This window comes from Trichomonas vaginalis, chromosome III (assembly GCF_026262505.1).
Source record: "Trichomonas vaginalis G3 chromosome III, whole genome shotgun sequence".
Taxonomy (NCBI): Eukaryota; Parabasalia; order Trichomonadida; family Trichomonadidae; genus Trichomonas; species Trichomonas vaginalis.
In genome coordinates this window covers 2,846,752-2,861,427 of record NC_067205.1, presented here as the reverse complement: position 1 = coordinate 2,861,427, position 14,676 = coordinate 2,846,752, and the positions used below count along the sequence as shown (strand labels likewise).

The 14,676-nt window shown below is 36.8% G+C and overlaps 6 protein-coding genes and 2 pseudogenes across 8 annotated transcripts, besides 1 other annotated feature; 6 read left to right on the top strand and 2 right to left on the bottom strand.

The window, feature by feature from the left end:
• Nucleotides 1–3: 3 nt before the first annotated feature.
• On the bottom strand, nucleotides 4–1,323 carry TVAGG3_0630100 (Rab GDP-dissociation inhibitor family; the record flags this gene model as incomplete). The annotated part of the gene is made up of 1 exon (XM_001298986.2): nucleotides 4–1,323. One exon carries the CDS (start codon nucleotides 1,321–1,323, stop codon nucleotides 4–6), a length of 1,320 nt encoding a protein of 439 aa, XP_001298987.1.
• Nucleotides 1,324–2,985: 1,662 nt separating this feature from the next.
• TVAGG3_0630090 (protein of unknown function, DUF4106 family) lies at nucleotides 2,986–3,316 on the top strand (the record flags this gene model as incomplete). The annotated part of the gene is made up of 1 exon (XM_051240764.1): nucleotides 2,986–3,316. A coding segment is annotated over one exon (331 nt), but the record flags the coding sequence as incomplete, so codon positions are not given.
• Nucleotides 3,317–4,264: 948 nt separating this feature from the next.
• Nucleotides 4,265–4,501, top strand: TVAGG3_0630080 (protein of unknown function, DUF4106 family; the record flags this gene model as incomplete). The annotated part of the gene is made up of 1 exon (XM_051240763.1): nucleotides 4,265–4,501. One exon carries the CDS (start codon nucleotides 4,265–4,267, stop codon nucleotides 4,499–4,501), a length of 237 nt encoding a protein of 78 aa, XP_051087350.1.
• A 2-nt stretch (nucleotides 4,502–4,503) lies between these two features.
• TVAGG3_0630070 (protein of unknown function, DUF4106 family) lies at nucleotides 4,504–5,200 on the top strand (the record flags this gene model as incomplete). Its single annotated transcript, XM_051240762.1, has 1 exon — nucleotides 4,504–5,200. A coding segment is annotated over one exon (697 nt), but the record flags the coding sequence as incomplete, so codon positions are not given.
• Nucleotides 5,201–5,330: 130 nt separating this feature from the next.
• Nucleotides 5,331–14,676: a mobile genetic element.
• Nucleotides 5,572–6,250, top strand: TVAGG3_0630060 (annotated as a pseudogene). The gene has a single exon. A coding segment is annotated over exon 1 (679 nt).
• Nucleotides 6,404–6,919, top strand: TVAGG3_0630050 (uncharacterized protein; the record flags this gene model as incomplete). Its single annotated transcript, XM_051240761.1, has 1 exon — nucleotides 6,404–6,919. A coding segment is annotated over one exon (516 nt), but the record flags the coding sequence as incomplete, so codon positions are not given.
• TVAGG3_0630040 lies at nucleotides 7,960–8,326 on the bottom strand (annotated as a pseudogene). The gene has a single exon. A coding segment is annotated over exon 1 (367 nt).
• On the top strand, nucleotides 9,574–9,966 carry TVAGG3_0630030 (uncharacterized protein; the record flags this gene model as incomplete). Its single annotated transcript, XM_051240760.1, has 1 exon — nucleotides 9,574–9,966. One exon carries the CDS (start codon nucleotides 9,574–9,576, stop codon nucleotides 9,964–9,966), a length of 393 nt encoding a protein of 130 aa, XP_051087347.1.

The window sequence follows — 14,676 nt, the reverse complement described above, 5'->3', positions numbered from 1 at the left end:
TCTTTACTCCATCTTCTTATCGAAATCAACTGGTTTGCCCATGATTTCCTCATAGAGCTTGAGAACTTCATCGATTGTTGTTTCGAAGTGGGTGGTTGGATCATAGGAGGAAGAGCAATAGCAGCCATCCTGAGAACCTGGAATTGCTGGAACGATTACGTCATGGACCTTGAGTGAGATGTAATCAATCTTGCCGAAAAGCTTAAGAGCTGGGTCAAGTTCCTTCTCTGGCTGATCTGTCTCGACAGATGTGGAAGCAATTGCAATGTACCAACCCTTTGGGCAGACCTTCTGCTGGTATGATGTATAGCAGATATAAATATCATGCTTACGGCCAACAGAGGATTGTGGAAGAATGATGTTAGCTGAATCAACTTCACCCTTCATGCAATCTGGGCAGTGGTGGAGGAGGCAGATGGCGCGAACGATCTGACCAACATTCTTTGTCTTTCCTGGGATGTCAGCGAAGTATGATGGATCGCCAATGATGATTGGAGCATAAGCCTTTTCATTGCCTGAGATGATACCAGCAGCACGGCCATTCTCCATAAGAATGCCATCAACCTTGCGGTTGAGCATGTAAACACCACCCCAAACTGCGCAGAGACGAGCGAAAGCTTGTGGAAGGTCACCAAGGCCGTACATTGGATAAAGGTATGGAGAGTTCTGTCCTTCATACTTGTTGATTGAGTTGCCATAAAGGTTCATCTTTTCAATGAGCTCGGTGGCAGGGCGAGTAAGGTACTCATCATCTGGTTCAAGAGCCATGGCATGACCGATGAAGTCCATTGTCTCCTTAGCAAGAGAATGCTTCTCCATAATTTGCTTGGCATTCATTTGGGCAACATCTTTATACTTTGGATTTTCTGGGTTCTTAACATAATCAGCAACAAACTCAAGGAAGTTCTTGAGATGGCGCTTTTCAAAGAAGCCGACAAGAGATGTTGCAAGTGCTTCCTTAGCGTTGGATGGGACCTTATCAACCTTGCCATTTGAAAGAACGTAGGAGCCGGCAATGAATTGGAAGTTAAGGGATTCGTTGACCTTTGTGTGGATGAGGGCCTTAACAAGTTTGCCATCAGCCATGATGAACTTTGGAATAAGGTCAATGTTCCATTCACGGTTTGGACCAAGATCTTGCTTTTCTCCCTTTGGCTGCATCTGTTCCATGAACTGTGTGATGTTCAGAGAAGCGCATTCGCCACCGTAGAAATCGTTACGATCGACGTGAAGGACATGCTTGCCAGCTACAGAAAGAAGGCCAGAAAGAAGGCATTCCTTGAAGCCAGTTCCACAAGCGATAACATCATATTTCTCTTCCATGAGAGCAATGTGAGGTGACCATGCGGTTTCTCTCAAAATGTAGCATCTCCAATAACATAAAAGTGACTAATTATTCACTGGACAAATTATCGTATCGTTTTTTTTTATTTTCGTAATATATTAACTGCACATGTTATTTCCAAACATTGCTTTAATTGAATTTCTAATACCAAAGAAGTAATGACATTTTTTAAAGGTCGCAGATATTGAAATTCAAAGGCTACAAAATGAGCTTGCCAGCACGATACCACATTCTTTTAGATTAAGCCTGTAATTTCTGTCTGATAGACTATAATTCTACCAAAACTATTAGAGGATAAAATTTATGATTAAAAAAAAATAAAAAAAATTAGGCTTCCGGCCGCCGAGCTTATCCTTCTGATGCATCTCTACCTTGGACTTATAACAATACAATGCGAAGATCTTCCGTTATGAAATATCTTCTTTTTTTTTTCATTTTCTTTTCCTCTTCTCCTTTTATTTTTCTCATTATTTAAGGGTTTCGTTTTGCGAAAAAAACGTACAATACGCAATTTCGCTAAAAAAACATTTAGCTAGCAATTTCGACCTTTGACTCCACTCAAGACGTCACTTTTTTAATTTTGCGGTATCATATTTTTGGAAACCCTTAGAATATTATATAAAAAGTCTCTTTAATATCTATATTTCATATTTTTATCGATTTTTAAAGTTTTTGCGAAAAGTATTCAATTATTTTTGCTATTTGGTCGGGTAAATGTCAGATTTGCGACATTTTCTGATATGATATTCAGATTCTACGTTGATAATAATGCTTATAGAACCCTCTTGCTATTGTGTCAAAATTGCGAAACCGATAGCAAAAATATCTCGCAATATCAAAATTGAGATATTGAGTGAATTATGCATTATAGAGATTAAAAATCTGATTTGTGAAAACATCTCATCAGTTTCTAGCTAATTCAAAAATCTTTACTATCTTATTCGATTAAAATGAAAAGGAAATAGTTTCATTATGCTTTAAATGACAGCCTTATAATATAATCATAGTTTTCGCTCAATATGCAGCATTTTTTTTCGAAATCTATGGTCAATATCCTAAATACTGATTGCTTTGCATTCATATCTCTTACATTTTCTATACCCACATCACTATTCATTGCTATTCCTATCTTTTTCATTTTTGTTTGTTTCTCATAATTTCTCAAAAAACATGATAACTTGATATTTGTAAATATCATACTTTATAACGTAAATAAGAACTTGACCTATTAAGAAAAGCAGTAATGAAAAGAAAATCTGAAATTCATAAAAATTACAAGTTTCTGATGACAATTAGCTTAATTAAACCAGGTACAAGATTATATAATTGTATTTTCTATCCAATTAAAAAAAAAAAAAAAAAAAAAAAAAAAAGGTAGTGGGGCCTCCAGGCACTTCGTGCCCTCTAGCCCTGAAGATGTTTAGTATAACTTTGTCCGGACAAGTAAGGGTCTATCGTCGCTACAGGAAAAGTTACGGGCGTTCCAAGGAAGTATACTTTGAGAAGACTTTCCCCCTTATAGAATGAGATAGGACGGTTATTTTACAAAACTGACAACACTTTGACCGAGTAGTTTTTTGTGCTGAACAAAAAGTGTCATATAAACATCTGTCAAAAACCGCTTTTTAACTTCACTTAAAATGCCACGTAAGCTACGTAAGAATATACGTAAGAGGAAGAGAGCATTGAAACATCCAATAGTAAAACTAACACCACAACAACAGTTGCAACAACAAATGATGAATGACCCCACTATGTTGCAACAAATGTCAAGCAACCCTATGCTTTTAAGCCGAGTTATTGGTGCACAGAGTGGAGGTTTAAGAGCGGCACTTTTAGCGAAAATGGCAGGCTATGGTGGAGCTGCAGACGGAACAGCTTATAACCCTCAAAGTCAAATGAATTTGAGTTCACTCAAAAATCAAATAACAGATGTCAAAAAGTCAAACATAGACATACAGAAACAAATAAGTGAAAACGAAAAGAAACTAGAATATGACAGACAGACAAAGAAACTAAATGAGTTAAACGTAGAGAAAAAGAAGAAAGAAGAACAACTGAAAGAACTAAGTACAGAGGAATATGCGAAAAAAGTGTCAGAAAAAGCAGCAGAAGTAGCAAAAATGGAACAAGATGTTATAAATTTGAAAAACCATACTACTCAATATAAAGTACTGAAAGATGAAGAAATAAAACAAAAAGCCCTGAAGACATATATGGATAGCGATGAGTATAAAAAAGAAGTTGAAGCAAATGTAAAGGCAGAAAAACTTTTACAGTTGCAAAACCAAACCGTACAGTATGAAAACTTAGCACAAGAAAGTAAAAATAACGACGCAGCCATGCAAAAGGCAATGAAAAGCGCAGAATATATAAAAGCTAATAATGACTGGTTAGATGCCCAAGCCAACGCTAAAGCAGCCCAACTTATAGGGTCAATAAGGACAAAAATACAAGCGGATGAAGACAGTTCAAATGAAGCTTTAATGAATGCTGACTTTAAGAATGCCTTCGAAGCTCTTCATAGTAAGGTGAAACTAGTGAACGACTTCTCATCTGGAAAGAAACTGAAGTCTGAAGGTTTCGACAAAGAGTTAAGAGAAGTAGCACAAAATATGACGAAAATAACAGATGCAGCAACGAGACAGGCAGTTCAAAGTGCCTATGACGCCGTTAGAGCAACTGTTGTGGAAAGTCAAGAAAAAGAGTTACAACAGACCAAAACAGACCTAGTAAATGCTTTCTTAAAAACGAAAAGTCAGGTAGGACATTATGCTGCAGATGGAACATATGTGCCAGCTGGTGGAACTTATATACCAGCTGGTGGAACTTATATACTAGCTAGTGGAACTTATATACCACCAAACCCTCCAAGAGAAGCACCTGCACCAGGACTACCTAAAACATTTACATCGTCACATGGACACAGACACAGGCATGCACCAAAACCAACACAACAACCAACAGTTCAAAATCCAGCACAACAACCAACAGTTCAAAACACTGCACCACAACCAACAGTTCAAAACACTGCACCACAACCAACAGTTCAAAACACTGCACCACAACCAACAGTTCAAAACACTGCACAGCAACAACCACAAACAGAGCAAGGACATAAAAGAAGTAGAGAACAAGGAAACCAAGAATTCTTAAAAATGCTTAAGGAAGACTATGGTTACCCAGATACTCTTGACTTTAGTGACAGATATAAAGAAGCTATTAGAAAGTTCAAGGAAGGAAATACTGACCCGAACCTATTTAGCTTTATGGTTCAGCACCAAATGGGATATAATTTCAAACCTGGAAAATACAAGCTCGCTAAGGGATATGATCTAATAGCATATCATCCAAATGACATGAATGAATTTACTCCGAGATATTTGGTGTCAGAGCTAAATGATAATTCAACTCTCTTCATGAAACGCGTAAAAAATAGAGACGGAACGAAAGAAGAAAGGGTTATGAATGCGGATGACTTAAATAGGGAACTTGTTAAAAACGGTCTCGGAATATATGAAATGCCAGCAGATGAGGTACAAGAAACTCCACAGGAAGAAGTTCAGATACAACCAGACATGGAAGAAATAGTTCAGCAACAACAGCTAGAAGAGCCTGAAGGAAACGAACAAGTTCCTCCTTTGGAAACTAACTTCACAGAACTAGATGAAGATTTGGAACAGCCGAAAAATCTTGACCCTCAACAAGACTATGCGGAGAATATGGAATCTTTCCAAGAGTCTAAGAAAAATTCGGCTGACATAGTAGAAGAATATCGAAAAATGTTCGCCGACATACAAAAGACTCCAACATCAGATGAAAATATTCAGCATAGAATGGAAGAACTGAAAGAAAGTGTACGCAAATACAACAATCCTTTTTACTTACGACCATATAACGTTCAATCTTTGGCTGAACTCGGTGAAAATAAAGGTTAAATTTCACCAAAACATATAGAAATGAAACATTGTTTAAAGTTCATTCAGAACCTAACCAATATGGAAACAAACCTACTTTTGTTTCTGCAGACTATGGAACTACAATGAGATGGGGTCATAAAGCTAATCCGGATAGGTGGTTCATAAACTTACAACCACAATTCCAAGAAGTTGTAGACGCAATGGAAGTGAATGGTGAACCAGATGTAGCTGGTATTTTCAGCGCGGCTTTAATGCCATTGAAAGATATGAAAGATGCAGATATTTTTGGACCGGTATGAAATGAACATGGCTGATGGAAATATAACACCTGACGTTCTAGAACATTTATCTCAAAGAACTACACAGAACCATAGAGATGGTATATTGGTGAAGAGTTTAGAAAGAAAGTTAGGAGAGAGAAGGAAGAGAACCTATTGTACATGACCTTGCAAACGAAAGTTTACAAAATGTCATAAAAACTTACTTTGCAGACAATGAACCGAGAAGGGATGAATATTTAAGAAAACTCAAATGGACAGTACCAAATGAAATGTTAGTATTGAAAAACATGTTCCTTGACAAAATAAAACCAACTACAGAAATAAATGACGCAAGACTGAAACATTGGGTAAAAGCTTTCCCATTCACAAAAGATATTATTGGTAACATGGAAAGAAAACCAGAATGGCTACAAAAACATATATTTGGAAACGAGCATATTCCATATGGACAAGCTCTGTTTGAAGAGCTTGAACCGGAAACTCAGGAAAGAGTCATGCAAACAATACGCGAAGACTCAAATACAAACTATGACAAAATCTTTCTAGGATATAGGTTACCTGAGATGGGCGACCAGAGCCCAAAGGCAAAAAGGACATGGGAAATTTACAACATACTAGGTGAACATGAGGCAAAGATGCAACGACTTGAAGCAGAGGGCAAGTTACCAAAAGCGACACCAAAGAAGAAGAGTAGAACAAAGTGAAAGTAGTGAAGAAGTAACTTCATCTAGTGAAAGTAGTGGCAATGAAGGAAAAAGAAGAGTTAAAAACTCAGTCAGGAAGAAAGTAAAGCTTGGTCCGAGTGGGTTCTTTTATGATATATAAATCCAACTATTCTATATTTTTACCCATATGAAATGTACGCCGCTCAGAATATAACGCCAACAGTTTTGGATGCCATGAACGGAAATGTTTCCGAATGGTATAACGAATGCGACAATGCCATTAGAAGGTCAGAAATAGTTCCTGGAACTTACGAATATACAACTGCTGTTTCTTATGGAAATGTAGGTGAGTTTGGTGAAGGTTCTTCAACAACAGTAGATATTGCTTGCGACAGGTTTCATATTATTTCTATTGACAACTCATTCTTATACGTGGAACAAGACATTGAAATAAAACCTTCTGCCAAGTTGTCTGACAAGAAAGGTTGCAATGGAATTTTCTATGTCGGATACCAATATGCTCCAGAAGTTTTCATGGGATATAAGATATATTCTAACTCTGACTTAGTTCAAACAGTAACATGGGCAAACTATGAATGGTTCGCTTTGAGAAACTCAGTACAACCACAAGCTAGAGAACAAACAGACCAGTATGCAAATATTGAGAAAATAAGAAGACTTGACCCTAACGTTCCAGGAGTTTATGTTAACCTTTCTGGTTCAGATGGAACTGCTGCCACTAAAGTAAAACTGAAACTTAGAGTTCCTTTGTCATCTTTCCTCATCTTCAGGTTTTTAAGATACTTGCCAAACTGGGCAGGAAAAATTTCTATTGAACTTACTCCAAGCAAAAATACTTAGTCATTGCACCAACACAAGACCCATTCACTCTTACAGACGTAATGGGAACAAATAAAACGTCATTCGCCGACTTTTGCAAAGACAAAGTTGACTTAGACTTTGGTTTCTCAAACTTCAACAATGAAGTAAAACTATTATTTCAATGCTGCTGGAAACTGCTTGCGGACCCAGTTAAGTTCACATGCGAAAAGTTTGAATGCAAGAGAATAGAAAGCAGACTTGCCGTTTATATGTTGGACCCAGATATTTCAAATGCTTTAGCTGCCAAATATATTGCAGTTCCACTTATGTTCCCTATACACCAAATATCTGTCAAAGACTTTGCAGGTGAAGTTGGAAACCAAAGTGCTGACCCAGGTGCAAGAACAGATATTGCTTTAACAACTGCAATGAAAACATGCAGATACTATGTTTGTACTGTTCAGACGAACTATAAATGACTATTCTTGTTTCTACAACCCCGGTATTAAATATCATATAAACATAGATGGCAAATATTATCCAAGAGAAGAATATTCTACAGTTGAGGATATGAGGTCATACAACTTGACATTAGATGCTATGAACTTTAACAACAACTTCACAACAACCATAAACCCTGAAATGCAAAGTTCTATTATGCCATATGTGAAAGTATGGACTCATACAGGAGGTCAAAAAAACTCAAATACAAATGGAGACCGTTCAAACTTTTGGCTTGGCATTCCATTTGCTGACTCAGAAGACTTTATGGGTGGTATTTCAACTGTTGGTACTGTACAAATACAATATACTGGTGACAGAGACGGTCCAGATGAACTGAGAGCAAAGAAGTTTACAAAACCAATAGCACTTTTCACGGAAGATGCTCTTTTGAAGATTCGTTCGATGAAACCTGCTGGGGCTCCTCAGATTGGCATAACGACAGCTTCCATCGAGCAGATTTTGGCAGCAGGTCAGTAAGTTGTTCTTGAACTGACTTCTCTCCGTCAAATATTGACAGTACGCCAGTTTTGACATAATATTGTAAGATAAACTTACCTTTAGAAATATCTGTAAGTTTTGAAGTTATATTTTTGTCTGCTTCAAGAACTTTCACCATTTCAGTTATACCAACTTTCTTTGCTTTATGAAAATATTTTGGTTCAGCAAAGACTGCTATTCTATAACATTTACCATTGTTTGTATAAAGAACTATTCTGTCAATGTATTTGTATTGTTTGTGTGTGTAAACTTGTTTTGCTTCAATTCGAAGAGATACTCGAATACGTCCATCTTTTTATTCTAAGTAAAATGTCATTTCCGAAAAATAGAAGCGTGAGTGTTTCAAAAGGTTTAATGGCGGTGGCAGATGTGAAGTTAAATTCACCAACTCAAACAAAAGTCAAAGTGTTATGTCAATGTCAAAGACAGAGATGTTGAAGTGGGGAAACCATACGAAGACGAAGATGGTATAGCAATTGTTCCTGTAAAAGAACAACCAACATATCCTGAAGTTAGCAGAGACTTAAGTTCTGTTGCAGATATTCGAAACGACTACCAACAACTGAAAGACAAACTTCAAACTCAGGAGAAGATTTGTCAAGCTTTAAGTATAATGTTAAACTTGGTCGAACACAACCCTGTAAAAAGTGAACTCATATGTCATTGCACCTCATGAAGTTTTGAAAGAACTATTGAAACTTTTGACAGAGGCAGACGATATAAACATCAAAGAAATAGAACCCGACATTAGTTGCTGTGGTGTTTATATAATGTCATTGACAAGATATACGTTATGAAAGGAGGTGAAACGTTGAACTTAAAGTATAGTTTCCAGACGTTATAAAAATATTTGACGACCACAGCATTTCATTAAAATTTATTTGCTAAGTAAAAATGTCAAAACTTCTTGAAAGATGTTTGAAGAAAAATAATATAGACTTTATTTCATGTAAAGGACTTTACACACTTTTGAACGATATGAAAGACCCTGTTTTGTTTGTTCGTGTAGACAAAGGAAAGTTCTATGTCTTTACAAAATATTTGAACTTCTTAGACAGAGAACTTCAAGAAACGCCATGTGAAAGTTTAGATGAAGTTCTTCTCCACTTTCAGAAAAACTTTTAAATATATATAAATGGCAGAAGATATAATGGTTTATACTATTACGACTAAAAACCCTGAGTCATATAATTCTATAACAACAAACTTACAAAGTCCTCAAGGACGGTATTGTAAACTAACTTTAAACACAATGACGACTAAAGCCTGTTTTGCTCTTTTGACACCAGAAGACTTTATTGTTGTGAATGGTAAAAAATACTCCTTTGAAGATACTTACTCAGATATACCACCAACAGGTTTTGTTGACTTATTTAATACTTTAAGTACGGGTGTAACATGTGCTGCAACTAGAGCAGGTTTCATTATGTTTGGATGTCCGACTGAGTTTACTATAAACAATATGAGCTATAATACAAACTTATATCTGGTTTTACTACCAACAGTTTCCTATAACAGGAAAAGGTGTCATACAAGGAATGTCTGTTCCATTGACTTTAAGTACACCTATTTTATATATTGTTTCAAACTTAGGTTCAAAGTGTTATTCGAATGTCGACAGAAACTACTATGACCAAAAGATACTTATGCGTATAAACAATACTTTCTCTGCTGGTTTGCCTATTGTTCATTCGAATGCAGAATTTTCAACCTTAGTGAACTCAAACACTTTGGCAAGTATAACGTTGACATTAGTTGACGCAAACTTTGTTCCTGTAAAACTTTTATGTCCTATGTATTTGTCAATGACGGCAGAAAGTTTCGAATTGGAAGATGCAACTGGTGAAAGTATTGTATTACAAGAACAACTTCAACAACAAATAGCTCAAGAACAACAAATGCAACAAATGGAACAACAAAGTCAAGAATAAAAAAAATATTTTTTTTTATTTTTATAAAAATGTACAGAATAGATGTTTCAGATTTTTATGACTTCAAGCATTCAGAAATATGTGTCCATTAGAGACTATAACAAAGCAGTCGAGAATTTGAAACGTTTAGTCATTTATGTTGACTCTGCCCAGATGTTATGTTATGAAAGAATGGGATGTTGTCTTTAAAAACCAAAGAGCAACAATAGTGTCTGAACAAGAATGTAGACAGAAACTTAAGAAAATAAAAGTTGTACAAGTTGGAATGAAGATGTTAGATGCTTGGGATATCTTATTGTCAAAGTTAGAAGATTTTTCAGTTCGAGGTATAAAGTTCTATACACCTTCTCCAAACTTCTATTCTATCTTCACTGGATATAAATAGAACAAGTAGAATGGAAAGAAAATATTATAGAAGCTTGGTTAGACCATGTCAAAGAAATTATATGCAATGGAAACGAAAAGGTTTTATGAGTATATCTTATGTTGGTTTGCAAATTACAACATCCCAAAGTGGCTAAAAATGAAAACTGCTCTCATTATAATTGGAACAACAAGGAAAACTGGTAAGAAACACATTCTTTACAGATATCTTATGACAAACCTATTAGAGGGCTATTCGAACCCGAATATGACAAACTTAGAAAACATTTGTGGTAAATTTTAACTCTTCAATTGAGAAATATGAAACTTATAGTTGGGGGGGGGGGGGGGGGGGGGGGGGGGGGGGGGGGGGGGGGGGGGGGGGGGGGGGGGGGGGGGGGGTGGGGGGGGGGGGGGGGGGGGGGGGGGGGGGGGGGGGGGGGGGGGGGGGGGGGGGGGCGGGGGGGGGGGGGGGGGGGGGGGGGGGGGGGGGGGGGGGGGGGGGGGGGGGGGGGGGGGGGGGGGGGGGGGGGGGGGGGGGGGGGGGGGGGGGGGGGGGGGGGGGGGGGGGTGCAATGAAACTTTCAAAAGTATAAGATACAACAAAAGTTTTTTGAAACACCTCCCCCCCCCCCCCCGCCCCCCCCCCCCCACCCCCCCCCCCCCCCCCCCCCAGAGACTCCCCCCCCCCCCCCCCCCCCCCCCCCCCCCCCCCCCCCCCCACCAAAGGAATGCTTTGAAAAAGAGTCTTATAACAGACAAAGTTGAGTTGTGAAAGAAAGTATAAAGACCAAAGAGTTTGTGAAAATAGTTTGCAAACTTCATTATGGTTTCAAACAATGTTGTTCCGATGAAGTTAGAAAGTTCTGACAGAAGATATGTAGTTGTCAGAACGTCAGATTCTCATATGCAAGATACAAGATATTTTGACGACTTAGCAGAAACTTTGACATCTGACTTTTACAACCACTTGTTCTCATATTTTATGACATTAGATATTTCTAAAGTTCAATCCAAGACAAATTCCACATACCGAAGAGAGACAAACATTGTTAGAAGCAAACAAGAGTGTATATGAACTGTTCATAGATAAAACTGACTTTGAGTGTTTAGATGAAAGGTCATTGTACGATTCGTATAAACAATATGTCAAGAATATGGTTATATGGCAGCTTCTAACGAACATTCTTGGCAAATGTCAAAGTCTTTTAGATGTTCAGAATGGTGTATATACAAAGAAAAAATTTTTATGAGTAAATTTTAAAAAAAAAATATTTTTTTTTTATCCGATAGAAAAGAGGCAAAAATTCATCTCAGTAAACAAGTACATGTCAGGACTTAAAGAAGAACTAGACCATTCACATATTTGAATGTTTACTTCTACCATTTTGAAAAGTCTTCATTCAGCAAAGTTGGAACATCGAACCAGTTAAGTTTGCTATTGTGACTAAAAATGGTGCGAATATTTGAAGACTTAGACATAGAAGGTTTTAGCAGTCAAAGAAAGTTTTGACAGAAGGTTCTCAAACCTTAAAGAAGCAAAGCATACAAACTTGTTATACTTATGAACCAAGAAAGCAGACGACTATGAATATTATGAGTCTAAGATAGTTGAAGTTCAAGGTAAATTGGGTAAAAAGATTTTAGAGATCTAAGCCAGTGTTTGCTCCTAAAGAGGAAGAGAACATTGACATTGACCCAGAAATGTTCTAAAAAATAAAATTTTATTTTACATGTCAAATTTCTTTTCTCTGGAACTGGTTCAGGTTCTTTCTTCTCTTCCTTCTACTTTCTTTTCTTTCTTTTCTTTCTTCTTCTTTTCTGGTGGAGTTATGTCAAACTTCTCAGAACCATATTTTTGTAAAAGTTCTTTGTCCTTTAATAGACTCTTCTATTCTGTTTTCTAATTCATCTTCAAGAACAGCGCATGTGTCTTCTTTGCATTTCAAGAACTTTTGTTGGGACTTCATCTTCAATCGGCGTCATCTCTGTCAAACAAGTCGTCATTGAACAAATTATAAACTGCTCTGCTTAATGTTTTATGGTTCTTGTCATATTCCCAGAAAACAGAAACTTTAGAACAAATTCACCTTTCTTGTTTACACTATGTAAAGATTTTATGGTCGACAGATGTTTGCTGTCGAAAAGCTTGTCTCGAAATATAGATAGCGAAATCGCTAGACATTTCTAAAAGATAAAAATTTTAATTTTTCTAAAAATATGTTAGAAAAAAGTTTGCTGACATTGACAAGAATTTTGAGAATGTTTAAACAAGAACAAGGTAAAGTTAGAATGCTCAGAAAACCTATACATGACAAGTTCTTATTTGCTCAGAATGGTATAACAGGTTCCTAATTGCACACACCCTGGGTCGGGTAAGACTTTCACTTATCTTAAATGGCTGCACAACAACAAGAACTAGATGAGAAGAACCCATTTTATGAGTTGTTGTCATTTGTAGTACTTCTGGTCAATTTGACCAAAGTCAATTCGTTCAAAGATATTTAAAGAATCTAGTTAGTATGTATAAAAGGTACTGAGTTGTAGATTGGATAAAGAACTACCACAACAGAGTTTTGAAGTATAATGCTTATAAATGAGTATATAAATTCCTAAGTTTAAAGACCCAAATGAGAAGGAAATGCAGAGAATATTAGAGAAGAAACACTTCAGAAACAAACAGAAAGAGATAGAATACATTTCGAAGAAAATCTGCAATCTTACGATTGAAGACATACCCTCATAGATGTCTTCTTATCTTAAGATGATTTCGCCTCTCATCCTTTGTTTTAAAGAAATAGAGAACAAGATATGTGTCGAATTCTTAAGAAGCTCAGACACTTTAACATTCAGTTTGTAATTTGTGTACAGACAGCAAGAGTTTTAAGTAAGGATGTTAAAAGAAATACTTACTGACATTGTACTTTTCCCCGGATTGTCGAAGACGATTTCATGGAACTTATGAAAGAGTCCATGGCAGGTAAGTTTGACAGACATGAACTATGGGAGAAGTATAAAGTCATGACAAGACCCATCATACTTCTTTCAGAATTATATCTACGCAAACAAAGTTCAAATTGTAAAAAGTCAAGCTTGAAAAATGTAAGTGTTAAGTCTTAGTAAGTCTGTTGTGGTGCTGGGCTGTCGGTTCTTCTGGCTTTGGAAGGCATTCAGGAAAGAGGGACGTGAGACATTCGTTTGTGTCCTGTCGGAAGGAAGAACTTTTACTGTGTCGGGAAAACTTTTCCTGTTGGAAGGAAAAATTTTTCCTGTTGGAAGGAAAACTTTTCCTGAAGTTCGACCAAAATTCCCAATTTTCGAAAAAAATTTGAAATGGTTTACGGACGGACAACTGGAAGCGTTCTTCCTGTCGTCGGGGAAATTTTTTTCCTGTCGGAAGGAAATTTTTTTCCTGTCGGAAGGAATTTTTTTTCCTGTCGAAGAGGAAAATTTTTTCCTGTCGGAAGGAAGGACTCGGAATGCCAGAAGGGATTTGACAAGGCAATTACCTTATAAGAGCTACCTGAGCCATCTGAATGTCAAAGCTTGAAAAATAAATGGTTCATCTACTCTACTTGTTTGAAGTTGTCGAAATACTCTGTTATTTTTTCCTTTACAATGGAACTTCTTCTTGAATGTAAGTATTGTCAACCTTTATATCATAGTGTGTTTGAAGGTATACGTATTTGACAATCTATTTGTTTCACATCTTATTTGCGTCATTGAAATCGGTAAGTTTTCGCGATAGAACCAATTTCTGTCAGATTTATTAATTAGCTAAGCAGTAAAAGCTCTTTGTTGTTTCTTCTGACTAAATGCAACATAACATATCTTTTCTTCTTCATTTTCCAACTCCTTCAGTATAATCATATACTTTATATCTTTTTTCCTTTCCTTTTGTACCGAACGTGTATTCTTTTCTGATGCTTTTGTCTTTTGCTTCAAGCTTGTTTCTCTGCTCTCACGTCTGTTTATGAATGTTCATCTAACATCATGAAAATATAACAAGCTAACGAGGTGAAGCCCACATTGCAACAGCATTTACTAAGAAGTCTATGATACATACATCCTTCAAACCAAGCAAATTTTTACGATTTTCGAATGGAATCTCTCCCTGCGGTTTTCCAGGGGCAAATCATATGAGGAAATTCTTCTAAAAGTTCTTTTGCTGTTGGTTTTCAAACCAATGATATGCTTGCTTTGTAGAAAGAAGAGCATTCAATACTTTTGCATTTGGTACATGTCGTCTTTGACGAACGAATGAGCGTCAAATGTTTGTATACTGTATGTACTCGTATTCTTCATTTATGGCTTCAATAGAACGATAGCAGTTTGTTTTGTTTCTCT